The sequence below is a fragment of the Sus scrofa genome, chromosome 4 (genome assembly GCF_054392235.1).
Source record: "Sus scrofa isolate SSC_HxYL_T2T_F1_AM1 chromosome 4, Sscrofa_HxYL_maternal_Yorkshire_Landrace_v2.0, whole genome shotgun sequence".
In the NCBI taxonomy this organism is placed as follows: domain Eukaryota; kingdom Metazoa; phylum Chordata; class Mammalia; order Artiodactyla; family Suidae; genus Sus; species Sus scrofa.
The window spans coordinates 37,176,021-37,203,587 of record NC_139386.1 but is presented as its reverse complement, the minus strand read 5'-3'; the positions used below and the strand labels follow the sequence as shown (position 1 = coordinate 37,203,587).

The window sequence follows — 27,567 nt, the reverse complement described above, 5'->3', positions numbered from 1 at the left end:
GATCTAGTGCAATTCTTCTTAAGTCTATTTATTTAATTCTAATTCGGCTAACAGGACATTAAAACATCATAAATTCTTTCTTTTTTTTTTTTTTTTTTTTGTCTTTTTTGTTGTTGTTGTTGTTGTTGCTATTTCTTGGGCCGCTCCCGTGGCATATGGAGGTTCCCAGGCTAGGGGTCTAATCGGAGCTGTAGTCGCCAGCCTACACCAGAGCCACAGCAACACGGGATCCGAGCCGCGTCTGCAACCTACACCACAGCTCACGGCAACGCCGGATCGTTAACCCACTGAGCAAGGGCAGGGACCGAACCCGCAACCTCATGGTTCCTAGTCGGATTCGTTAACCACTGCGCCACGACGGGAACTCCCATAAATTCTTTCTTAATAAAAATTCTAGCAGAAATGTCTCCTATGATATGATATTGCACTTGTATTTTTAGAGCGAACGACGTGCCCTTGGTTTCTAATTGTCCTTTCGATAAATGTCCATGTTGAGTGTTTTTAAGTCATTTGGTGGTTTGCCCCTTGTAACGTAATTAAAGGGTGGTTGGTTGGTTCCTTCTTTTTGTTCAAAATTAAATAGTGTTTTTTTCCTATTAATTGCAAAAATGAGAACACAGACCAAATATTATAAACCAAAACAGAAAAAGACCACCTATAATTCCACCCATTCAGAGACAATCCATGTTAGTGTTTGTCGTTTAGCCTTTTAGACCTTCCGAGGGCTTTTATGATCATGGCATTCCCAGAAATGAACTCGTAGTGACGGGAGAGAAACCTCTGAGAAGGTACAGTGACGTGTGATCATACATGGTCCCTGTGGCCACTTCACCCATTCATACACACAAGCTGCAGGCCTTAGCCCGTAGGAAGCACAGCACAGGAAGCTTAATCTCTTCTGAGTCAGTTTAAGCTGGATAGACTACCATGGACCTCAGTGACCCTCCAGATTCCCTGGACACTGGAGCCAGGATAGGAAGAGTGATTGTAAGAACAGCTGGCTCAGGGCTGTGAAGGAACAGTAGTCTTCAGGTTGTGGATATAGTTTCTGGCCGGAAAGAAGGATGACCACTGCCCCACTACATCTTTTGTATGTATACTCTTCTGCACTTTTGCAAGGTCTTTTTGTACTTACTACTGCTCTTGTTTTCATAATATCCCTGTGTAGTTTGTATTTCTGTTATGCATATTTTATATATGCATAAGGAGACAGACATGTTCAGCTAAGATAGTGGTGCAGTTGGCACTGAATCCCACATCTTTTCATTCTCGATATTGGGTTATTTCCACAACACTGTCAAACTCTCCTAGGTTTTGGCAGCATGATGTGTCTGTTAGGATGGCCAAGCTGTGAGGATTTAAGGGCTGAGAAATCACATGTAAAGCTAGACTACTATGGGATTCTTAGTACAAGTAGGAACGCTTGCAAAGCTTTAAGAACCCAAAACAATTAAATTACCTTGTAATGACATACTGGAAACATGAGACTGGTATCTGTTAACCTTTTCCCTTTTTAATGTGTAACTCCATCTTCTGGATACAGAGTTTAAGAAGAGCTGTAGTCATTATAATCTTCAGGCTGAAACTTAGATCAAATTGGTAAAAAGTGTCTCTTTACTACAGCTATGTATGCTCAAGGAAGTGTGTTTTAGGACCCTCTGAAGCCAGAGATGTCTTAATGGGCCCAGAGGGTCTTCATGGAATTCCTTACATCCACAATTGCAAATTCTGCTGTGTTCTAATGAGAGGTTACATCTGAGGATCAGAGAAACTAGCCACTTCGCTTCAGACTGCACCTGGAGGTAGTCATAGCCTCACAAGTGAGCAAACTGTTCCTTTTTCCAGACTCCAAGTCATATCCTGCACTGCCCAGCAGGCTTGGTTTTAGGAACATTTGTGTCTGCATGTTTATGCTACCTTGGGTGTTAGTCAATTCATAGTCTCAGGGAGGATTTCTAAAGTTCAGAGAACTTAACTCCACTAAACAATGTAGCTTATATTGCAGAGATCAAGAAAGTGGCAATGACACCTGGAAAGGTTTCAAAGAGGTCACCATGTCTTAGAACCACACAGGAGGTTGCTAACAACAGTCAGTCCCAACAGGATGGGAAAAAACATGGACACAACCTATTCCAGAAACCCAAAGCTGAAAAACCTTTTAAAATTGAAAAGTTATAAACTCTCCTTATAGTTTCTAACACATGCTCAGAGGCAGAATCCCTTGAAATGCTGGATATCCCGCAACAGTTGCCTGCCTAAACAAACATAGGAAGAACAAAACGATTTCCTAGGGAATAATTGAACATATTCAGCTGCACGGTCGTATATGCCACCACACAGGGCTCTTAAATATCCCAGTTCTGTAGATTTCAGGTCTGGTTGGACGAGACCAACCAGCAAAGGATTGGTCTTTAGAGAAGTGCTTCACAGTATATGAAGTCAAATCTGGATGTGTGCATTTATGGACTCTTTCCTCGGAAGATGGGCAGTGTTGTACAGCTCAAGAGTCAAGGGAAGCTTTATTTAATTTAGCCAAACTGAATAGAGTGACATTTCCATCGCAGTAGGATTTGTGTGTAGGCTGTTCGAGTTAACTTGCTTTTCTGGTTTAGAGAGAGCACTGTTGGCTAATTAAACTGCTTGAAATAGGAATGACTCTGTCTTGTATGTAAGGAATTACATTTGCTTTTACCCTCAAAACATGCACAGTTTATAGGTTAAGCTTTTTTTTAAAGAATTGCAGAATTCCAGCTACCAGTGAAAATGGGCTCTAGGCAGAACTATAGAAAATAACAAAATGTTGCTCCAAAATGGATATAGTAGGAAGTTTTATAAGTTTGTGAAAACGGCAGATAGTTAAAAATGCAAAATGCATCAAAGTAGGAATCCATTTGGAAGAGCAGCAGCGCATTTGGGAAATTTCATCAGAATAATCAGATTTAGTGAAGAAAACATAAATCTGACACTACTTTCAGGCAGACTTTTTTGTGTAGGGCCAGATAGTAAATATTTTGGGGTTTTAGGGCCTTGGAGCCTATCTCACAGCTATTCAACTCTGCACAAAAGCACCCATAGCAAGTGAGTGTGACTGTGTGCCAATAAAACTATTTATAGTCAGTGAAATTTGAATTTCAGTAATTTTCACACATCACGAAATCTTAATCTTCTTGTGACTTTTTTCAACCATCTGAAAATGGTAAAAAACCATTCTTGGCTCACAGGCTATACCAAAATAGGCCAGTACACTAAATTTGGCCCATAAGCCTGCCAGATTTGCCAGCCCTGCTTTCAAGTCTCTCAGTTGAAAATTCAGTAGATTAAAGGTTTGATATAAAATTGTTTTTGCTCTGATCTAAATGATAGTCCCATCACTTAAAAACTTGGTAAAATGTCTCAGAAATTATGCCATGACAGGTAATAGATTAAATCTAACACGTATGCAATCAACCTGTGCTTACCACATAACAGTAAAATATTTTTCTTGTGCTTGTTCTCAGCCCATATAGACAAAGTTCTGCAGTTCTTTTTCTGGGTATAAACATATTCAAAAGCAAGATCCAATCATTTTCCCTCTTGTCAAAAGGAAAAGTAATGGATTTTGAGTATCTACCTACCGTGTGGTAATTCGGCCAGTGGTCCATTTTATTAACTAGACTATAATTCTTCTTCACTTACCACTCTTGCCATATACATTTATATAATGCGTATGTACACCTGTATCTAGAGAATGAGCACATTTCTTATTGCCACAGTCACAATTTTAAAAATTTAAAAGCAGACTTAGGGAGGCAGGTAAATATTCTGTGTGACAATGCTATTCAAACTGATCAATTTTTCAGGTGTTCGCCTCTGCTATTATATGGCACGTGGCATGCATATCAGAGGTTTTTTTAGAAAGGCCAAGTGAGAAGACACTCTTACACACTGAAGGTGCAAATGGAATTGATACTTCTTTTTAGAAAACAATGTGATAAGAAGCATCAAAACTATTAAAATGGTCATAACCTTTGACCCAGTAAATCTACTAGTAAGCTACACTCAGGAAACAATCCAAATTAAAAGTTTATGCACAGGGGAGTTTCCATGATGGCTCACTGGGTTCATGAATCTGACGAGCATCCATGACAATGCAGGTTCGATCCCTGGCCTTGCTCAGTGGGTTAAGGATCTAGTGTTGCTGTGAGCTGTGGTATAGGTCACAGAGATCCTACATTGCTGTGGCTATGGTGTAGGCTGGCAGCTGTAGCTCCAATTTGACCCCTTGCCTGGGAACTTCCATATGCTGCAGGTGAGGCCCTAAAAAGACAAAAAAAAAAAAAAACAAGTTTGTATGCAAAAACGTTTATCACACTTTTATTTAGCATCAAAAAAATTTAAAAAGCACAATATTGGTTTGTAGAGAAATAGTTAAATACAATCTGGCATATCTATTAGATGAAATATTATAAGACCTTTAAATTTTTACATAGGCAGGCAAGTGCTACCTTATATCAGTCAGAAAAAGCTGAATATAAAATTCTACATATACAATATGATCTTAGCAATATAGGAAAAATGCATAGAAAATTACTGCAAGGAAATATGTCAAAATGTTACCATTGGTTACCTCTGCATGGTGTAATTTTTTAAGGTGATAGTTTTCCTATATATGACATTTTTATATACTTCTCAACTTTTTAAAATAAAGGATATAGATTATTAGATCAGAGAGAAGTAAAAACCCTGAAAAATTTTATATACAGGCTAAACGATAGGAATTTCAAATGCTAATTAGAACAGTGGCAAGTGTAATGATATATCCACAATGGTTATCTTTTTATCTTTAATGCTTCTCTTATGAACTATTGCAATAGCTTTTCTCAACGATTCTTTTCATTACAGCTTTGCTTCCAAATCAGTCTACCTCCCAGACTGCATCTCGAGTTATTTTCTCACTGTTTTGGTACTTTCCTATCCAAAAATATTCACAGCCTCCCCTACCATCTCTTAACTATACCCAATTATTTGGCTTAGTCCAGGGATGAGAAAGATGCTGGTAACTGTGCCAAGACCTGGTACAAATGCCTAACGTGATCTTTCTGTGAACAATTGCTGCAAATTCTGAGAAAAACACAAAACAGTTACCTCTGGGGAAAAAGTAAGGCAAGCAAATTTTGAAGGGACATAGACTCTTTGAGCAAGCAATCTTCCCAGAGTGATTTACCCATTTTTTTGTGGCTTTGCTTTGAGGGCAATTACAGTTGTGGCAGCGCCGGGGTGGCCCACTATCTTTCTGGCCCAAAGTACCAGGTGAAAGAGCTCAGGCAACTCAGACTGCTTAGAGAGTGAGGAGTAAACTGTGGAAAAGGGAAAGCCAGAGAATGGGAAAGTCATACGTTAAAATTTGGCCCGCCTCTTTATTGCTGAACCACACATGCATGGGGCAGAGTGAAAGCAGCTAGTACCCAAGGCTTAAAGAACTGAATTACTCTGCCACCTAGGTGTAAGACTTTTCAGTTTGAATCTAAAGAAATTAGTTATTTCTTTTTTTTTTTTTTTGTCTTTTTTTTTTTTTTTTTGTCATTTCTTGGGCTGCTCCCACGGCACATGGAAGTTCCCAGGCTAGGGGTCCAATCGGAGATGTAGCCACCGGCCTACGCCAGAGCCACAGCAACACAGGATCTGAGCCACGTCTGCAACCTACACCACAGCTCACAGCCACACCAGAGCCTTAACCCACTGAGCAAGGCCAGGGAGCGAACCCACAACCTCATTGTTCCTAGTCGGATTCGTTAACCACTGAGCCACGACGGGAACTCCAAGAAGTTAATTATTTCTTTAAAACATTAACTCTCTGGAGGAATTATAAGAGAATCCAGAGTGTCCACAACATAAGATTTACAGTGTCCACAATATAACCCCAAATTACTGGACAGATCTCAAGAATCCAAAAAAAAAAAAAAAGTTATTCATTTTAAGAAAAAGATAATTGACAGATGTCAACCCTAAGATAACCCAAAGGTTGGAATTATCAAGCACATACTCTAAAGCCAACTGTGGCAATGACAAAGGGATTTTACAGGTGTAATTAAGGTCCTAAATTACTTGGGTTTTTTTTTTTTTTTTGCCATTCTTTATTTTAATTGAAGTAGAGTTGATTTACAGTATACTATTAGTTTCAGGTGTATAGCATAGCGATACAAATTTGTTATAGGTTATACTCCATTTAAACTTATAAAGTGTTGGCTGTATTCTCTGCCCTGTACAATGCATCCTTGTTGTTTCATTTTATACATGGTAGTTTGTGCTTCTTAATCCCCTACATTTCTCATGTCCCTCTCCCTTTCCTTTCCCCACTGGTAACTGCTAGTTCTCTATTTGTTAGTTGTCTTTTAGTTCATCAAAACAGATAATTCTGGGTGGGCTGATTTAATTGGGCAAAAGGCCTAAAAGAGGGACTGGACCGTTTTGTGAGGAGAGAGATACATACATTCATTCCTGCTGGATTTAAAGAAGCAAATTACCATGTGTGGCTGCCTTTGAACAGGGCTAAGGGGCAGGGAGCTGTGAGAAGCCTCCAGGACCACCAGGTGGCTGCCAGTGCCAGTCATAAAGCATCAGAGCACTCAGCATATGGACCCAGGGAAATAAATTCTACCAGCAATCAGAGTGAGCTTGGAAGTGGATTCTCCCCACGTCGAGCCTCTAGATAAGATGCAGCCCAGCTGACATCTCTGTTGCAGTCTTGTGAGCCTCTCAGCCAAGGACCCAGCAAAGCTATGCTTGGATCCTGATCCACCGTGAGATAATAAATTTGAGTTTGTTTTAAGCTGCTCAATTTGTAGTCATTTTCAGTCAGCAATAGAAATATTACAGGACAGAAGAAAAAAGTCAGTAAACTTGAAGATGGTTTAATAGAAATCATCTAATCTGAAGAAGAGAGAGAGAAAAAAGATTCAAACAGAAGGAATAGACCTGCTGGGACCCATGGGACAATTTCAAAAGGTCCGATATGAGTAATTGCCATCAAAGAATGAGAGGAGGGAGAATGGGGCCTCAGAGGACTTTATGAGTTATTTCTCTCTTTTTTTAATTTTTTTTTTTTTTTTTTTTTGCCAGACCCGCAGCATACAGAAGTTCCCAGGCCAGGGATCAAACCTACGCCACAGTTGTAACCAGAGCCACAGCAGTGACAAATGCTGGATCCCCAGTCTGCTGAGCCACCTGGGAACTCCTATTACCTGTTGTTGACATTGTTCAGTGGTGGTACAGGCATAGGATGACTACTACAGATGCTCCCATTCCTCAAAGGAGAAAATGGGAGACACGTAGGAATTATTGGTCCATAGAAATTCTAAAATCCAAACAGGTAGATGTTGGAAATTTCTTGATTGGTAATCATTCATACTCCTGCTTGGAAATAATTCTCCATGTCTCATGGCTTTGGACTCTTGGCTGAAGACAGTACGTCATCCATTCTTTCCCATGAAAAGTATCCTTTGTTTGCACTTCATTGGTTTCTCAGCCTGCTTTCTACCTGTAGAATTATGAAGGTTTAAAGCCCTCTTTGTATGTGGCAGTTTTTCTCTTTCTGCCTAAATTGGGAGTGTTTCTGCCACTATAATTCTTTGATCAAGATTGTAGGTCCCTTACTAATCTTACTGGGGTTCAGCGCTGTAGACAAAATTACACCCACTTATCCCTTCAAGATAATTTCTTCTCTTGTAGTTCCCACCATGGCGCAGGGGGTTAAGAATCTGACTGCAGCAGCTTGGGTTGCTATGGAGGTTTGGGTTCAATCCCCAACCTGGCACAGTGGGTTAAAGGATCCAGCATTGCCATAACTGTGGCATAGGTTGCAGCTGTGGCTCGGATTCAATCCCTGGCCTGGGAATTTCCATATGCAGCTATAAAATTAAAAATAATAATAATTCCTCCTCTGCTTCGGGTTTCTGCATAAGTGTTTCAGAAGTTCTGTTGCTTGAATAGTTTGCTGAGATACCAATTTAGATCCTTCCGAGATCTTAACAAAGGATTGTAGAGCCACATCCTTAGCCTTACCCCTAGACCCAGCTGTCCTGGCCATGTCCTGGCTTTGATCTTTGCATGGAAGCTATTTCTTGATGTTAACATCATTTGCCATCTGGAAAGCTAGAAATTTCCAGAACTAGTGAGTCCTGGCTCCTATTTATCTGACAGTCCTTTCTTTTTTTTTTTTTTTTTTTTTTCCACTGTACAGCATGGGGACCAAGTTACACTTATATGTATACATTTTTTCCACCCTTTGTTCTGTTGCAATACAAGTATCTAGACATAGTTCTCAATGCTACTCAGCAGGATCTCGTTGTAAATCCATTCCAAGTTGCATCTGATAACTCCAAGCTCTCGATCCCTCCCACTCCCTCCCTCTCCCCCTGAACAGCCACAAGTCTATTCTCCAAGTCCATGATTTTCTTTTCTGTGGAAATGTTCATTTGTGCTGTATATTAAATTCCAGTTATAAGTGATATCATATGGTATTTGTCTTTGTCTTTCTGACTTATTTCACTCAGTATGAGAGTCTCTAGTTCCATCCATGTTGCTGTAAATGGCATTATGTCGTTCTTTGTTATGGCCGATATGAGTAATTGCTGTGAGTAATTGCGATATGAGTATTCCATTGTGTATATATACCACATCTTCCTAATCCAATCATCTGACAGTCCTTTCTTAAGCCTATGTCACCCCTATCGGACTTTTATATAGGCAGCAGGTAGAAGTCAGGAGGTACTTCAGCACTTCCTAGAAACCGCCTTAGCTAGATCACTTGATTTATTAGGCACATTTTCTGTTTTCCATGTTACTGCAGGTTATAGTGTTGCTAAACTCTCCCACTGCATAACAAGGAATCCCCTTTCCTCCAGTTTCTAATAGCATTGTCCTCACTTCATCGCTGGCAGAAGCCTCTAAAGCCATCAGGTTTCTATTAATAATATCTTTAAACCACCTTAGACATTCTCGTACTCTCCTCAGGACCTTCCAGTTTCTGCCTAATTTCCTGCTCCTAAACCCCTCCCACATGTTAGGCTTTTGTTACAGAAGCTCCCCCCCCCACCACCACACTTGCAGATACCACATTCTGTATGAGCTACATGTTGTTCTTTAACAAGTTACCACACAACTAGAGTAGATAAAACAAGTTTTATTATCTCACTTTCATTAGCCAAGAGTTTAGGGAATGGTTTGCCTGGGTGATTCTAGCTCAGAGTCTCTGACCAGGCAGTAGTCAAGGCATCAGCTGAAACTGCAGCCATCTAAAGGCTTGTCTGGGCTGGAGAACCAGTCTCCAGAATGGCTCCTTCAAATGGCTCTTGGCAGGAGGCCTCAGCTCCTTGCTGCAAGGATCTCTCCAAAGAGTTGCTTGGGTATTCAGAAGACACAGCAGCTGGCTTCCCTCAGATCAAGTTACCCAAGATAAAGCCCCGGTGTCATGTGTGACCTAGGCTCAGAAATCATTTTCATTTCTCTAATATCCTAATGGTTACTCAGATCAGCCCTATTCATTGTGGGAGGGGATTACACAAAGGCACAAATAAAAGGAGGCATGGATCATTGGGACTGTCGTGAGGCTGGGCTGCCATAAGGACTAACAGTAGAATTTAGGAGTTAGGCTAAGGAATGGGAGCTATTGAAGAGGAAGAAGAGGAAGAAGGAAAATCAAGACGCAAGGGGAAACCTGAAGCATATGGTATTCTTAGAGCCAAGAAAGGAGAATATCTCCAAGGGTAGAATTATCAGTGTTTTCAGATGCCATGAAGAGATTGAGTGTTTCAGCCATCTTGAGTTTATTTTTGTGCATAGTGTGAGGGTCTGTTCTATTTTCACTGTTTTGCATGCAGCTGTCCAGGTTTCCCAGCAATTCTTGCTGAATAGACTTTCTTTTTCCCATTTTATGCTCTTGCCTCCTTTGTCAAAGATTAATTGACCATAGGTGTCAGGGTTTATTTCTGGGTTCTCTATTCTGTTCCATTGGTCTCTCTGTTTTGATACCAGTACCACATTGTTTTGATGACTGTGGCTTTGAAATATTGCTTGAAGTCTGGGAGAATTATGCCTCCTGCTTGGTTTTTGTTTCTCAGGATTGCTGTGGCAATTCTGGGTCTTTTGTGAGAACTATGTCTAGATACTTACATCGTAACACAACAATGGGAGGAACTAGTATGTATACATGTATGTGTAACTAGGTCCCCATGCTGTACAGTGGAAAATAAATAAATAAATAAATAAATGTAGAAGAAAAAAAAGGGAGATTGAGTGAAACAAGAACTGAAGAGACCATTGTATTGGACAACTGGGATGTCAGCAATAGCTCACGGAAAGCATTTCAGTGGCAAGGTAGGAATGGAAGTCAGATTGCATAGGTTGAAAAGTGAAAGAGAGATGTGAGGAAGTGAGGAGAATGAACATGTTTTTCTTTTTTTATAAATCTTTCTTGAGTGTTAGCTAGAGAAAGCTGCAAGGAGTTTAAATGAAAGTACCTTAGGCATGTTCATATGTGAGAAAAAATAAATAGAGAAGTTGATGATACAGAAGAGAAGAATGATTAATGAAATAAGGTCTCAGAAGGGGAGAAGAAGAAGGAATCCAGATCACAAGTAGAAGGGTTGACCCTGAATGGAAAGTTTTATGCCAAATATCTATTTGCTGCTTAACAAATCACCCCCAAACTTTAGTGGCTTAGAAAGTTCACTAGCTCATGAGTCTCTTGGTCAGAAATCCCAAGTTGAGCAGGTCTTGTGCTGATCTCAGCTGGTCACTCATGAGGCAGCATCACCTGATAGGCCAGATGGGGCTGCATGGTCTGAGATGGCCCCACTCACATATTTGGTACTTGGCAGATTCTTGGCCAGGGTTCTCTTCCATGAGCTCTCTCCAGCAGGCTGGCCTCCGCAGGAGAGCTAGAGCAAAGACTATGAAGCCTGCTGAGCCTAAGCTCAGAACTCTCACAGTATCTCTGCTGCTGCATTCTGCTGGGCAAAGCAAGTCCCAAGGCGAGGCCAGATCCAAAGGATAAGAAACCAGATTTTAACCTCTTGACACAAATTGCTGAGGAGATTTGTGGTCATTTGCAACTTACCCCCAAAACCCTCCTCTTGCTTTGAGATGGGGAGAGAGGGAATGAGGATGGCTGTGAATGTAGATGTGATTGTAGTGGTGGTACTTGCTGAAAGTAAAAGGGGGGGCATAGGTGGCTTTTAAAAAAGTGATCTTCCTATTCCTGTATCCTAGATACAGTATCTAATCCTGTGTCTTGTTCACAATTGGTATTTGATAAATGTTCAGTGAATAAATAAATGTTGAGATGTCTCAATGTTTCTGACATTTCTCTAGAGCAGAGATGTAAAAGATTAACAATAGGGAAATTAAAAGAGCATTCTTGTATCATATTGGATACTTGTGAGTAGATTATGCAGACACACAAAAAGAGCTCCTGTGATCTCAAATGTATGCTGATGTATATTGTCAATACAAATGGACTCTTAGTTGAGAATAGGTCCTGGTCCATCCCCCCCTACCCCAGTCACCCCAGCCCTTCCCCTTTGGCCTCCCAGTGGCCTCCAGTGAAAACTTATAAAAGAGGAAAGTGCTAGAGGAGAGGATTAGCAGCGTACCTTTTTTTTTGCTTTTTAGGCCCATGGCATATGGAAGTTCCCAGGCTAGGGGTTGAATCATAGCTGCAGCCAAAGCCACAGCCACAGCAGCTCGGGATCCGAGCTGTGTCTGTGACCTACACCACAGCTCACAGCAACGTAGGATCCTTAACCCACTGAGCGAGGCCAAGGATCAAACCTGCATCCTCATGGATACTAGTCGGATTTGTTTCAGCTGCTCCTTGATGGGAATTCTCAGCAGTGTACTATTTAAAGGAGACCACCTTTCAACTCTTCCTACTTTTGTTTAACCCTGTAAAAGTTCTATTGTTTATCATAAACTAAAAGTACCTTGTACAATTACCAAATGCCATGGATTTAAAGTAGACATTATTTCAAGTTGCATTTGCCTTCATTGTCTCTTTCTCTAATCATGGAAATAGATTCCCAGAAACCTACAGTGTCACCCTGACTGCCGTGTAGGGCGCAGCTGTCTGCAACCAGCAGTTCCCTTTGAGGAGGAAGGATTGTATGCCTTTGCTCCCCAGTGGCAGTAACAAGCTTCTTTTTATTGTTGCTGATATTAAGATAGCTAAAATCAACAGTGAGGTAAACACTTCTTAGGACCATCTGGCAAGGATTTAATCCCAAATATTCTGTAAACACTGACTCCATTTGAGTAGCTGAACCTACTGTCCAGTCACTATCAACTGTGTTTTTATTTTATCTTTAAGCAGTAATTGAAACAGCAGAATAGTAGACTGTAGACAAAGTCTCTCTTCGCCTTTCTCTCTTAAAATGTGTTTAGGTTCATGAAAGGTTCCAAGAAACATACATTCTCTGAGGAAGATCCTAGTGCCTTGTTGGTAAAGTTACCAGAAAATGGGGCCCTAAAAGCTTTGGTCATTAAGAATCTAGTGGACCAGACGTGTTTGGAATTTCTTCATTTTCTGTTGGGAACTACATTTGTTCTATTTAAGTGAGAGGGAGAAGTTTGGGATTGAGTTTTTTTCCTGTGTGCTTCAAGGGTTCTTTGTAAAAATTATTTGCAGAATATGACCTAGTTACGACTTTTGAAGTTTTTCACAAGAAATGGTAGAGATAGGATAGCGATAGGGCACTTTGTCCAGTCCTAGGGCTCATTTCTGGAGTTTTCTACAAGCCTGCTTGAAAGGGAACGACTGGGGATTATTTCGGCTGTGAAGCACCCAGAGGAATGGTTGCTGGTGTGGCTAATGGTCTCTCTGTCCCTTCTCTGGTAGTAAATTTTAGATATTGAAATACAGCTTTGGAGGAAAATGTACTGAGGATTCCTTAAGCTTTTTACAAGACACTCAAAGGCTTTTCACAAGCTAGTGCTCTGCAAATGTGAATTCTTGATGTCTAAACATAAAGGTCTTTGACTGAACTAATTTTAAATGTGAATTTTAATACAGATTGCTTAGAGAAAGGGAATGCAGCTGGGCCATTACAGCATGGTATTTTGCCGTTTTTAAAGAATGGGAAATACTGATTAAGCATGTTATAAAGATTTCAGGGTACAGAGTGTGATTGTGTTTAATCATAACCTATTACCACAAGTCCGTGCAACAAAAGCATTAACTCTGTTAAAGACAATGGCATACCTTTTACACTGTGGCACTTTTTAATTATTTTCATGCTGAACAGGATATTGAAGAGCTTATTATCTAAAGGTCAGAATAATGCCCAAGACATGGCCAAGCCCAACGAGTGTCAGATGCATGGAATGTTGGATGACTTCATAGTTATGAAATTATTTCATTTCTCATGATAATTCCTGACTTGCCAAGTTAGTGAATTTTAAGAACTCTGAGAGCAGATTTTAAGATAAATGTGAAATAATCCATACTTTTGGAGTCAGGGACTTCCCTTCAGGCATTAGTTCATATTTGACTTGCTTGACTTACACTTGGGGATAAAATGAGTTAGGACAAGGTCTTAGATACCACATTCCCTTACTGGGAAAGAAAACCAACTTGCACAACTTTGGCTGGCTCATGTTTCTTGTTATACAGGCACTCAGAAGCAGCGGTTGCCATGAAATACTTTATTTAACCTTTACAAAAATGTTTTCTTAGTATGGCAAGGCAGTTTAGTTAAATGAAAATAAATAACTGTAAAAATTTTGGATTTCTTTTATATCCATCTGTTGACTTCTTTTTTCTTCTGATTAACAATTAGAGGTAACAGTTATAATTGGCTAAATTGCCATGATCGCTAAAAATAAATTACAGATTACATAGAACTACTTGATCTTTTCTTCGGACGCATGTTGGCATATCTACTATTCTACATTAAATTTTGCTAAATGATGAATGTTACATTTAAGAAAAATTCAAAAGAAAAACCTTCTTCGAATTTTGGTTAGATTTCTCTATGGCTTATATTTGTATCGAGTCAAAATTGTACTTCAAACAAACAAAACCTGACAGTTTTGCTCACAAACTCAGAACATTTGTCCAAATCTGAATGACTGTCAAATGGTATCTCCAGGTTCTTATCTCATTGGTTTCCATTTCCCAGCTTACCTAAACCTTCTGTATTATTTCCAACATACTCATCTCTTTCACTGAAGAGTTGGGTCCACCCAAGAGCCTAACAACCACTGACAGTGCTTCTGTCAAGAGAATTGTGTCTACACCGCACCAAAATATCCTGGCTGTTAGTGCCACTCAGTTAAGCAATTAACATGTTTATTTCTTTTATTTAATTGTTTAAAAAGAAAATGTGAATTATTTTATATTTTATAGACAGACCCGTCCTTTTCTGTACACATACGTATCAAATTTCTCTGAATTTTCACTTTTCAATCCCTTATGGTAGCATCAAGAGTGAACGCCCTCAAAAACTATCACACAGTTCTGGATGAAGGGCAGCTATTAGTATCAGAGCTTATGTATTTTCAGTCATATAGCATTTAAATAAAGGGAGGCCCACACCTTTCAGAACCATGAAAACAATAGATATGTGCAATGTTGAAATGACCTCTTTAAAACTAAGCCTATATGTCATCCCATCCTTTTTTTACTATGTACATTTATATCTGATTTCCTGATTAATATGTTCCCAAAATGTATTCATAAAATTATGTTAACATATGAGAGAATTTGCTCATCAAACATTTTTGCAAAAAATCTTGTGAAGTAAATCATTTGTCCCTAACTTAGACAATTTAGATTTAGATAACTTTTTTGCAAAGAATATTCAGTAAGCAGTATCCTATTGTCTTGTAGATAATGTTTAAGTTAAAAGCACTGCTATTTTTTAAAACTGAAGTATAGTTGATTACAATGTTATGTTCTGCCATATGGCAAAGTGATTCAATTATATATATATATTGAATATGGTTCCCTGTGCTATACAGTTAGGACCTTTTGTTTATTTGTTCTGTATATAAAAGCTTCCATCTGCTGACCCCAACATCCCACTCCATCTCTTCCCCAACCCCTCAGTAACCACAAGTCTGTTCTCTTGACTCTGTTTTTGTTTAGGTTTATTTGTGTCATATTTTAGATTGCACATATATGATCTTATATGTATTTGTCTTTCTCCTTCTGATTTACTTCACTTTGTATAAGAATCTCTAGTTGCATCCATGTGGCTGCAAATGGCATTATTTCATTCTTTTTTATGGCTGAGTAGTAGTCCCTTGTATATATGTACTAGCTCTTCTTAATCCATTCATCTCTCGATGGACATTTGGGTTGTTCATGTCTTGGCTTTTGTGAATAGTGCTGCTGTGAACATAGGAGTGGATGTATCATTTTGAATTATAGTTTTCTCTAGATATATGCTTAGGATGGGATTGATGGATCATATGGTAATTCTATTTTTGGTTTTCTGAGGAACCTCTATACTTTTTTCCATAATGGCTGTACCAACTTACATGCCCACCAACAGTGTAAGAAGGTTCCCTTTTCTCCACACCCTTACCAGCATTTGTTATTTGGAGACTTATTAATGCTGGCCATTCTAACCTGTGTGAGATGGTACTTCATTGTAGTTTTGATTTGTTTTTCTCTGATAATTAGCTATGTTAAACATCTTTTCATGTGCCTATTGGCCATCTGTATTTCTTCTTTGAAGAAAGATCTGTTTAGGTCTTCTGTCCATTTTTTGATTGGGTCATTTGGGTTTTTCTGTTGTTGAGTTGTATTAGCTGTTTGTATATTTCGGAAATTAAGCCCTTGTCTGTCGTTCATTTGCAGATATTTTTCTCCCATTCTGTAGGTTGTCTTTTCATTTTGTGTATGGTTTCCTTTGCTGTTCAAAAAGTTTCTAAGTTTGATTAGGTCCCCCATTTGTTTGTTTTCCTTTCTATTGCCTTGGAAGACTGACCTAAGAAAACATTGGTACAATTTATGTCAAAGAATGTTTTGCCTATGATCTCTTTTAGGAATTTTTTGGTGTCATGTCTTCTGTTTAAGTCTCTCAGCCATTTTGAGTTTATTTTTCTATGTGGTGTAAGAGTGTGTTCTAACTTCATTGATTTACATGCAGCTGTCCAATTTTCCTAACACCACTTGCTAAAGAGATTTTTCCTATTGTATATTCTTGCCTCCTTTGTCAAAAATTAATTGATCATAGGTGTGTGGGTTTTTTTATGGGATATCTTTTCTGTTCCATTGATACATATGTCGGCTTTTATGCCAATACCATGACGTTTTGATTACTGAAGCTTTTCAATATTGTCTGAAGTCTAGCATGGGGGGAGGCAGAGGTTGACCCCTGCTGTGTTCTTTTTCTGCAGGATTGCTTTAGCAATTCTGAATTTTGTGTGGTTCCATAGAAATTTTAGGATTATTTGTTCTAGTTCTGTGGAAAATGTCATGAGTATTTTGATAGGGATTGCATTAAATCTGTAGATTGCTTTGGATAGTATGGTAATTTTAGTAATATTAATTTTTCCAATCCAACACCATAGGATAGCTTTCCATTTCTTTGAATCATCTTCAATTTCCTTTATGAATGTTTTATCATTCTCAGAGTATAAGTCTTTCACCTTCTTAGTCAGATTTATTCCTGTTTTGGAGTTCCTGTTGTGGCTCAGTGGTTAACAAACCCAACTAGGAACCATGAGGTTGCGGGTTTGATCCCTGGCCTTGCTCAGTAGGTTAAGGATCTGGCATTGCCGTGAGCTGTGGTTTAGGTCACAGACGCGGCTTGGATCCCGCATTGCTGTGGATCTGGCGTAGGCCAGCGGCTACAGTTCTGATTGGACCCCTAGCCTGGAAACCTCCATATGCCTCAAGAGCGGTCCAAGAAATGGCAAAAAGACAAAAAAAAAAAAAAAAAAAAAAAAAAAAAAAAGATTTATTCCTGTTTTATTTTGGGAGGTGTGATTTTAAAAGGTATTTTGTTATATTCCCTTTCCGACATTTTATTGATAGTGTGTAAAGAAACACAATCATTTTCTGTATGTTAATCATATACCCTGCTACCTTGCTGATTTTGTTTTTCAGTTCTAGTAGTTTTTTGTTGTATCTTTAGGGTTTTCTATCTATAGTATCATGTCATCTGCATATAATGAAATTTTACCTCTTCTCTTCCATTTTGGATACTTTTTATTTTTCTTGTCTGATTTCTGTGTCTAGTACTTCCAATACTGAGATAAATAGGTGAGAGTGGAAAGTGCCACTACTCTTCACCCTACTTTATCTTTTTTTTTCCAACTTATTTTTCTCTTAAGTATATAAATTTCATTCAGAGATTGAACAGAGACTAATGTTGTTCCGACAGTGAAAAATCCTAAATAAATTCTTGAACTTAGATTAGTTTGTAGATATTTGTGAACAATCTTTTAATTTTTAAAAAGATTCTGGAGTTCCTGTCATGGCGCAGCAGAAACGAATCCGACTAGGAACCATGAGTTTGCAAGTTCAATCCCTGGCCTTGTTCGGTGGGTTAAGGATCCGGTGTTACCTTGAGCTGTGGTGTAGGGTCCAGACACGGCTCAGATCTGGCATTGCTGTGGCTGTGGTGTAGGCCAGCAGCTACAGCTCTGCTTAGACCCCTGGCCTGGAACCTCCATATGCCGCGGGTGCAGCCCTAAAAAGACAAAAGACAAAAAAAAAAAAAAAAAAAAATCCTGTGACTTGTTTATAGATATGTTGCAACATTGATTGAGCCTTAATGTTTGCCAGAAATGTGTGGCATTAGACATCCTATTTACTCATGGAAATTCAAACGAGTGATCATAAACTGTATGATGAAATGACTGTATGATGAAATATACTATAAAACTAAAGATGAACAGGTAGGATGTGAATGTCATTATTTCTTTCTTTATATTAATTATACATGTGTTTTTTTCATACCTATGACATTTTCTCTCATGTTTCTTCATCTCTTTGCTTTTACTCTACATAATTGTAAAGATTTTTAAGTTTTTCTTTCATAGGACTTGCTCTCCTTCCATCACTGTAGATTATTATTCTGCAAATGCATGTTTTCTTGTATTTATCTCTTATCTAATTCCCTTCTTATATCATTTAATTTATTAAGCTCAAGCTGTTTTCTATTTATACGAGACAGTTCTTTCCTCTTAGTATTTTCCTACAGTTTTATAGAAATCATGTATTTTTGCATACATTAGAGAAAACCAAAACCTTTCCTGATTTTTTTCCCCTGAATTCTGTAACTGAGTGCTTATATTAACTAGTCTCTTCTTCCCCTCATTTTTTTAAAAATGTCATTTTCTTTCCTTTGCTCTGCAGTATCTTTTCATAGGTCTCATGGCTTATTTTCTTGTCACATTTGTTACTTAGTAATGATTATATTATGTGGATTGCCCTTGGTTTTTCTATATTCTCATTTGAGGAATGATAAGATTTTTGTTCTCCTATATCCAGCTACAGGGGTAGACGATAGGGTCAGTTCCTATTCCACTTTCCATCCTCCAGCTGGCATTTCCTAATATTCTCAATTATATCGAGGTGAAAACTTCTGCATCCTTCCATGTTCTCTGTTATCCTAAATTGCCAAAAGTCCTTTTAAAAAAAACCTTCAGTTTCCTTCATTCACAGCTATTGTTTTTGTGGTTTGTTTTTTTCCTGACCCTTTCTTCATTGATGTTTCTCTTGTGATGACCATTGATAAAATGTGGTGAGGTGCTGCTAGAATCTGTTGTTTCCTGGGAGCTACTATCTCTGAATAGCGATAGAAAGACCAGGGAGATAGTTAATAACATTATTTCAAACAACCCAACAACTACTAGTTACTGTGTTTCAGTGTCTTTAATGCTTCACTTCCTAGTGTTTATTGCTAATAGATGCTCTGAAGGGAAGTGACTGTTACTGACCTAAGAATTCACTGCATCTTCATCCTCCTCTGGACCATTCTCTCCCACCTCTCCTGATCCCCGAGAATCTATGTACGTGCCTTCTGGCTGCCCAAGAGCAACATCTGACTCCTGAAACATTGATGTTTGTTCTAGGAGGACTCTTTCCTTTCCAGAATCAAAATTCAATGGTTCATGGAATTCCTGTTGTGGCTCAGAGAGTTAAGCACCCAACACAGTGTTCATGAGGATGCAGGTTCGACCTCTGGCCTCACTCATTGGATTAAGGATCTGGCGTTGCTGCAAGCTACAGAGTAGGCCCCAGATGCTGCTCAGGTCTGGTGTGGCTGTGGCTATGGCATAGGCCAGCAGCTGCAGCTCTGATTTGACCCCTAGCCCGGCAACTTCCATATGCCGCAGGTGCGGCCATAAAAAGAAAAAAAAAAAATCAATGGTTCCATTTGAGTTATAGTCGGAGCTATTAGAGGAATATAAACTAATGAGTTCATAATGTAAAATTAATTTTCCAACTTACATTGACAAGAAGTATGACAAGAAGTTGTTCACACAAATGGCTTGAAGCCTTGGTTTGCTCGTTTTATGACTTGCCTTTTTTGTAATGCAATCCGTGTGTTTTGTAGACATTACTTTTTTGTATAGAAAGAACCATTCCAACTTAGGCTGTCACCTGCATTTGTTTGTCATCAATAACAATTGTAGGAGTTCCCTACATGGTAGCACAGTAGTAACGAACCCAACTGGTATACACGAGGATGGGGGTTCAGTCCATGGCCTTGCTCAGTGGTTAAGGACCTAGCGTTGTCATGGGCTTTGGTGTAGGTCGCAGACACGGCTTAGATCTGGCATTGCTGTGACTGTGGTGTAGACTGGCAGCTATAGCCCTGATTCTACCCATAGCCTGGGAACTTCCATATGCTGTGAGTGCAGCCCTAAAAAAAAAATAAGAAAAAGAAAGAACAGTTCTGTATATCTTTTATTCTATTTCAATGTATCTTTTTTTCCCTATTATTTCTTTGAGTAAGTAAAATATGTCAATCTCTGGTCAATCTGGAGTCCTAAAACAATACCTCTGGAGTCCTATAATAATTTTTTCCTTACTCTTATAAATTTTTGCAGCATACTTTTTCTTGTTAAGTCTCTCTCCCACTATATTGTAAGAATTTTCTGTGTGTGTGTCTCATTTGTCTCTATACCCAGCAGGTGTCATCCAGGTAGTTGGCTTATGGTGAACATTTACTCGCTCTAGATCCTAAAAATATTTGCTAAATTGGGGGGGGGGAACTATTACTCTAGGGGAAACAAAAACCCTCAAATAATTACGTAAAACTGCTCCAGGAATCATCTGAGCAAGTAATGCATCAAGGCAGACCCAAGCGAGGAGCTGTCATGAAGGCCTCAAAAATGAACTGAGGCTCATGTCACCCTTTTAGCAAAGTGCCAACGGAACCAATGGGAAAGCTGCAGCACTGACCAGGACAGACGGGGAGACTCCGTGCAAGCAGCTGAATTTGAGTTTTTAAAGTAGAAATGTATAATTCTTTTTACTTGAAATGCAGGCTCTGTATGCTTTCTGTTAGACATTTTTTCATTTTAATAACATTAATCTTTATCTGATTGCAACATAATACATATTTATAGTATGAAATTTGGAAATTACGTAAAAGCACACAAAACGTACACACAAAAAGGAAACTTAAAACATGTAACCCTGCAACCTCAAGGTAACTGCTGTTAGTGTCCTGGTATATTTCTAGCCGTTTTTTCCCTTAGGAATCAGCATATGTACTTTTTGTTCATTTTACAGAAATAGAATGTTTACCACACATATCTTTTGTCATGTGCTTCTTTCTGGTCAATCTTTTGCTAAGTAATGTTCATATTCTTTCATGCTGTGGTTTTTTTTTTTTTTTCCAGTGGCATGAGATGATTCTATAGTATAAGCATGATTAAGAAGTAAAATAATTTGATTTATTTCCACTTGATCATTCTTTTAGGTTGTGCTCCATAAATGTAAAAGGATATTTAGGTTCCAAAGAGTTCTATTATTGACTCAGGGTGACACCAAGCATTAGCCATTATCTAGAAACTTTTCTACCTGTTTTTTAGCATCATTTCAGATACTCTGAACATCCTGATATTTAACTGCCTTAAAAAAACAATAATGGGCAACATATTTTGTTTTGTTTTTATGTCAGTTCTACTTATGCATTCCAAATAAGCAATTTAAATTTGATTTGTTTAATCTGTAGCTTTTCAGATATTATTTTGGAGAGACAAGTTTTTTTTAATATTTTAACTTAATCTTCACTCACGATGCTCACCTAGTATATCATTTGGGGTCAACTTTATGCTTTAATATCAATATTGCAGTGTCTGAATTATGGATCTGAGGGATTACGTTGATTTGTAGTTTAATCTAGTATCATTATCCACATAGAGAAAATCTCCTCTGTTGAAAGGTCATTCAAAGTAGGAATTGTTTCTAAATATTTTATTTGATTTTCATTTTATGATATTATTTTATGTACAAATATCACCACTAAAATTTTTGAATATCTACTTTGGATTATTTTTCACTAATCCTGATTCATTTATTCAGCAAATATTTTATTGAATGCTTACTATGCACTAGGCTCTTAGGATATGGAGATAAGTTTAGAAGTTTAAAAAATAAATATGGGACTTCCCGTTGTGGTGCAGCAGAAACGAATCTGACTAGGAACCATGAAGTTGCAGGTTCGATCCCTGGCTTCGCTCAGTGGGTTAAAGGATCCGACATTGCTGTGAGCTGTGGTGTAGGTCGCAGACGCGGCTCAGATCCCGCGTTGCTGTGGCTGTGGCGTAGGCTGGCAGCTACAGCTCCGATTGGACCCCTAGCCAGGGAACCTCCAAATGCCCCGGGTTCTGCCCTAGAAAAGACAAAAGATAAATAAATACGGTGCTTAAGATTTAATATATGTCAATGTACATTATATATTATATATACATATATTAAGTGCTTTATTTCACATTAACTTTTAGAATTAAAATTTCTACAAAGAATACCAATGGGCTGGGGAAATATTTTGAAGTCACATAAATTTTCAGTTTCTTCTTAGAGCATTTCCTATTACTGTACAATAAATTACTGTAAAATGCCAAAAAATGCAAATGTATCTGAAGGCACATTTTTAATTTCTGATTAGATAGAAATCATCTTGATAACAGTTTTTAAATGAAGAGTGAAATAAAGTTCACAGAAAAGTATCTAGAACATTCATTTATATTTAAGATACATTTAAAAAATTTTTTTAACCATCTCCTTTCTTTTTCTTTTCCTTGGTGTGCCCTATTATCATAGATTTCATTTTGTTTTTCTTTCCTCTGTAATCTGTCGATTCAGGAATTCTCCTTTTGGCTGTGACTGTGGGTGGTCCTGAGAGCTGATCCCTAACCCCCTGATCAGTAATTCAGTTTTAAGTTTTATTTTTTATTGAAAAAAATAAGTGGAAAGTTCTCTGCTCCCATTTGAGGTCTTCAGTGGAAAAACTATGAATTTAATTTTGCTGCCAGTGCAGCATGGAGCGGGGGTGGGGGTGGGGGGTCCTGCTAGGGGAAAAAAAAAAAAATGTAGCCTCTTGAGACCTTCCATTGAGTGTGGCCACTGTACAGCCTGCCTTATACTTAGTTTCAGTTCCCACTGAAAAGTTCAAACAAGAGTGTTTCCTATTTGACTTTTTTCTTCCAATGGAAAATATTAGACACCGGCTAAGCAGGCCACAGAGAATGAAAAGACAGAATAGAAAAGAGGGTGAAGGACGTGAATCAGGGAAATTTAATAGAAAAGAGGGGAAAGGAAACTTCCAAACTGATAAGAGAACATTAAAGATACTTGGGCTCTAAGCAAAATGGAAAGTGATAGTTCGCTAAGCCTGCTGCGTCCTCTCTCCCGTTCTGGCCCATGTTGCCTCTTGTTCTATTGCAGTTGTCCTCCACACTCCACTCTCACCATCCTTTCAACACATTGCTCATTTATACAGAAAGCTAATTCCTGAATAAAGCACAACCTCAGTAACTTGCACATCAGTGCTGGCACAGTCTAGCTCTCCCTGTCCGATCTTATCCCTCACTCTTCTTTACTGTTCCCTTTTCTCCAGCCAGTTGAGACTGTTAACTTTGCCCCGAGCAAACCTTCTGGCTTCACTTCACAGATTGTTCCCTTGGCCTGTTCATTTTTACCAGTGGAGATCCTCCCCAAACTCTGAGAACCAAATGCTTCCGGAAGCGCTCCTGATCACAACAGCCTAAGCAAGCCTCCCCTTCTCTAGACTCCTGTATCAGTTTGTACCTCTCCTAATGCTTCTCATTAGATATTTATGCATGCCTTATTTGCCTTGTAAAACCAAGCTCCTTCAGGGACAAAGGGCCCTTCTCTTTATTTCCTCTACAGTTCCTAGTATATTGCCTTCCTTATGGTATCTGTAATAAAAATCTATTGGATGAGGAGTTCCTGCTGTGGCACAGTGGGTTAAGAATAGGACTGCAGTGGCTCGGGTTGCTATGGAGGTGCTAGTTGGATCCCCAGCCCAACACAGTAGATGAAGGATCTGGCATTGTTGCACCTGTGGCATAGGTCGCAGTTGCTGCTTAGATTCAATCCCTGGCCCGGGAACTTTCATATGCCATGGGTACAGCCATTTAAAAAAACAAATGGGAGTTCCCGTTGTGGTTCAGTAGGTTATGAACCAGACTGGTATCCATGAGGATTTGGGTTCAATCCCTGGCCTTGCTCAGTGGGTTAAGAATCCAGTGTTACCATGGGCTGCAGTGTAGTTTGCAGATTCAGCTCGGATCCCACTTGTCTGTGGCTGTGGCCTAGGCTGGCAGCTGCAGCTCCCATTCAACTCTAGCCTGGTAACTTCCATATGCTGCAGGTTTGGCCTTTAAGAGAAAAAAAAAAAAATGTATTGGATGAAAGATAGGAAGAAGTCTCATTAGGACTGGGCAGTCTAACACAAATTTCACACTTTATGACTGATTTTATCGTTTCTTAGTAAAAAGCTATAGAAATAGATATATGGGTATTTGTTATTAAATGGAGACTTTTCAGTACCTACAGCAGTGAGATTTAGTGAGTTGGCCCAATAAGAGTAGAACTTCCCGCCCTTACCTGATGTCCATGGGTATCTGAGCACCCTGTCTATTGCCCATATCAGTTGCACCATGCGAAGGGGGACTAAAGTACTGCCGACCCTCCTGAGGTCCTGTGAGTAGATTTTCTGTCTTAGGAATGTCATTCCTCTCCTATTAAATTATATACCTCTAATTGCCAATGGTATTTAGATGTTTTCTAATGATAGACCGAACATTGCAAATGTTCTATTGGTGATGCATGTGGAGAGAAATGTCATGCTTTTCTCCCACTTAGCTTTTCTGTGTGAACTAACTCCAAATGTGTCTGAATTTTCATAGTTCAAGGAAAATATATGTGCCAACATTTTGAGAACAAATAGCTGCCAAGTGAAACCTGACAGCATATTCCTTGGTGGCATTCAGTCATGAAAAGCTGTGTACACAGAGTGAGCAACGACCGAAAACTGAGCTCATATGCAAATGTGAACATTCCTCAATTAAAATTACATTGTGTACATTAAAACTTTCTTCAGAGGCTATGGAGTTTTCAGGAAAAATACAGCTGAACTTGACCTTAAGTACCTTGTCTCTTTTTTTTTTTTTTTTTTTTTTTTTGTCATTTCCAGCTACTAGTCTCTCCAAAGAAAACAACTTCCTTTGTTTCTTTTAGTTTTGTGTGTACCCTGAGCTTTATTCCCAATTGCTGCTACAAAAAACTGAAATGATTCCAAACACCATGATTGTTTTTCTTTTTTTTTTTTTTTTTTTCTGTAGCTAATATTTAGACATCAAAGATACTGTGGTACTTTTATGTTCTAGAGTATATAAAAATCAAATTTTGCCTAAAGGTATTTTATTTGCTGTCCAGGATTTTAAAAAAAAATTTTTTTTTGGGGGGGGGGTTAGCTGTTAGTCTTCTTTTTTAGAAGTCATCTGAAGGGTAACCTTTTGATTTCATAAGATCACTGGCATTTGTATGGAGGAAGAACTGGAGTGGAGCCATATTAAAAGCAGGGAGATGAGTTAGGGGATTTTTAAAAAATATTAAGATATTTAAAAACAAAAACAAAAAAGTCCTTTATTAATTTTCCACCAAAAATCACATTGTGATGACCAATGACCTTGGGAACTTTTCAAATTTAAGCACTTTATAAGGGCTTCTCTGAATGCTAAAACTAAATAATAATCTTTCCATCAAAAGACTTTTATTATTATGCCAATCCTCTCGTAAATCCTTAATGTATTTAAGAGCCTATTATGATAACTTTTATAGAATATTTTCAAAACTCTATTCATTCTGTTAATTGGAAAATGTTTCATATGGTTAGCTTTTGGTTAGCTCTTTTAAAAACTAGTATATAACATGAAGGAAATGTTAAGTTTGTATATCATCTAAATGCCTTTCCTAAAAATGTCAGTTTTATTTCTTCATACTTAGTAATCATAAACATTGTTTATTTTCATTTAAACATGTATCCTAAAGAGGCAGTCATTATTGTTACTTTGGGATACTCCTTCCGTTAATGGATTTAAGTTTGGAGTACTTAATTGTAGTTAGCGGGTAGGAATAGAAATAAAAAGTATTTGATGACCATGAAAGAAATGTAAATATTACCAAAAGTGGAAGCACTGTGTGAATAAATATGAATGTGGATCAGGACACTCAACGGGTAAAAGTTGCAATAAATACATACTAGGAAAAAATAGAACAAAGACATTTTCTCACACATTCAAAATGTTAACAGTATTTCTCATTTGGTATATGTGACTTCATAAGGGGAACATATTAAATGAGCTGCATCCTGAAATTGCTGTTTTGTTCTTTACCAAAAGAAAAAGCTAAGCAATGGCAAGTTAGGGTCAAAAATAGTGCCACAAACCAAATTTAGCTTTAATTACTGTCTAGCCATAAGAAGGAATAAACTATCAGCCAAGACCAAGGTTCTTTGATCTCACATTTCAGCCTTCTTGTCCTCCAGATGAATGAAATGGTCTTTTCTCAAATGTTCAACAGGCCTTTTACCATTTGATAGGACAATTATTTTTAAGAAGGTTTAAAATGTGATCTGGAAAACCACACTGACTCTATGTGGCATATTTGCTATTCTTAGCCTGGTTGAATAGGCTGGAAGTGGATGAATAATGCAGGTTAGAAAGAAAACAGATGCTAAATATTACAAATAGGAAGGTTTTCCAGCAATGAGACTTTCATTTTAGGACTCGATTTTTGTTGGCACTTTTGGCATTATGATGATTATTGTTTTTCTCTCCAGCTGTTACACATCTGTATTGAAGGTTGGGGCAATTGGCGCTGGTCGGAGCCCTTCAGTGTGGACCACGCTGGGACTTTTATTAGAACTATTCAGTACAAGGGTCGAACTGCTTCGCTCATCATCAAGGTTCAGCAACTCAGCGGAGTGCAAAAACAGGTAAGTGCCTTCGTGTTCATGGCCCAGATGGGTCTTGATCATTCGATGTAACTGATGGAAGGAAAACCTAAAGAAATGAAAATAATTAACGATGAAGAAACCTCCCAGTGCCGTGCCTAGTCATACCTGCTGCTGCCATGCCCACGAGCACTTCGCAAGTGCTCGTCGATGATCCTGATGATGAGGATGGCTTCATCCCCGTTGTCCCACGTCTTTTACAAGAGCTGCTAACGAGCAGTAAAATTTACTGATTTCAGTTTCACCTCTTCTCCCTGTCACCACCTACCTTCTGGTGGAGGTGCTAATGAGCTGTGAAATGGCCAAAGGGTCTTTATTGAGAAGGGAGAGAAGCAAGGGACAGTGGGGACTCTGGATAATCCAACAGTGGATAACCAGGAGTTGATGCTCACACACGGAAGAATGCTCCGCGAGAAAGTGTCGTGATTCTCTCCCAGGACAGAGTGGGCCTGAGTCTCCAGCAAGCTTTCTTTCCTTAGGAGTTAATATTAACTGCAGTAAAAATTCACTGCAGGCTGACTCTTGGCATATAAAACCTCAGCTCTCAGCACATATTTTTACGTATTTTATAAAACTTCCTTTTGGCTGTTTTTGAAGTTCTAAGACTGCAAAGGGGGAAAAAAAAGTATCTGACACTTTTTTGTGTTCTTAAGATGTGAAAATGTGGTTTTTAAAAGATGTTTTTCAAGCGTGGAGCATATGACAAGAGTAAAAAGAAAAAAAGGAAGTATTAAAATCTGAAAACTGGCTTCACTGCACACATAATAACTGGATTTGTCATAAGAGTTTTAACATATACATTTGCATCTGGATTGTAACAGTCTATCCAGAGCTTTTGTGAACTGAGCACATGATAGAAACAGCACTCAGTCCCTAGAAAAGGAAAAAGGAACTTTTTGTGTTGAGCACCCGGGGCTACGCCATTGCCGTGTGCCAGGGGGCAAGCAGGAAGCAACTGGTGAACAGTAGGACCCATACCAGATTCATTCTTGGTCTGCACCTAATCAGGGAGCTGGACCTCATGTTCTCTTTGTGGGCAGCAGAAGTGAAAGAGAACTATAGCAGCGGAGTCTCAGAA

At 38.7% G+C, this 27,567-nt stretch overlaps 1 protein-coding gene across 33 annotated transcripts in view; it reads left to right on the top strand.

Moving 5' to 3' along the window:
• VPS13B (vacuolar protein sorting 13 homolog B) overlaps nucleotides 1-27,567 on the top strand; it is a 729,842-nt gene that overhangs the window by 639,262 nt on the left and 63,013 nt on the right. For all 33 annotated transcript variants that reach the window (XM_085021978.1, XM_085021986.1, XM_085021974.1 and 30 more), the window contains one exon: nucleotides 26,316-26,471. In XM_085021978.1, coding sequence (XP_084878104.1) covers nucleotides 26,316-26,471 — 156 coding nt within the window. The remainder of the gene's footprint in view (nucleotides 1-26,315; nucleotides 26,472-27,567) is intronic.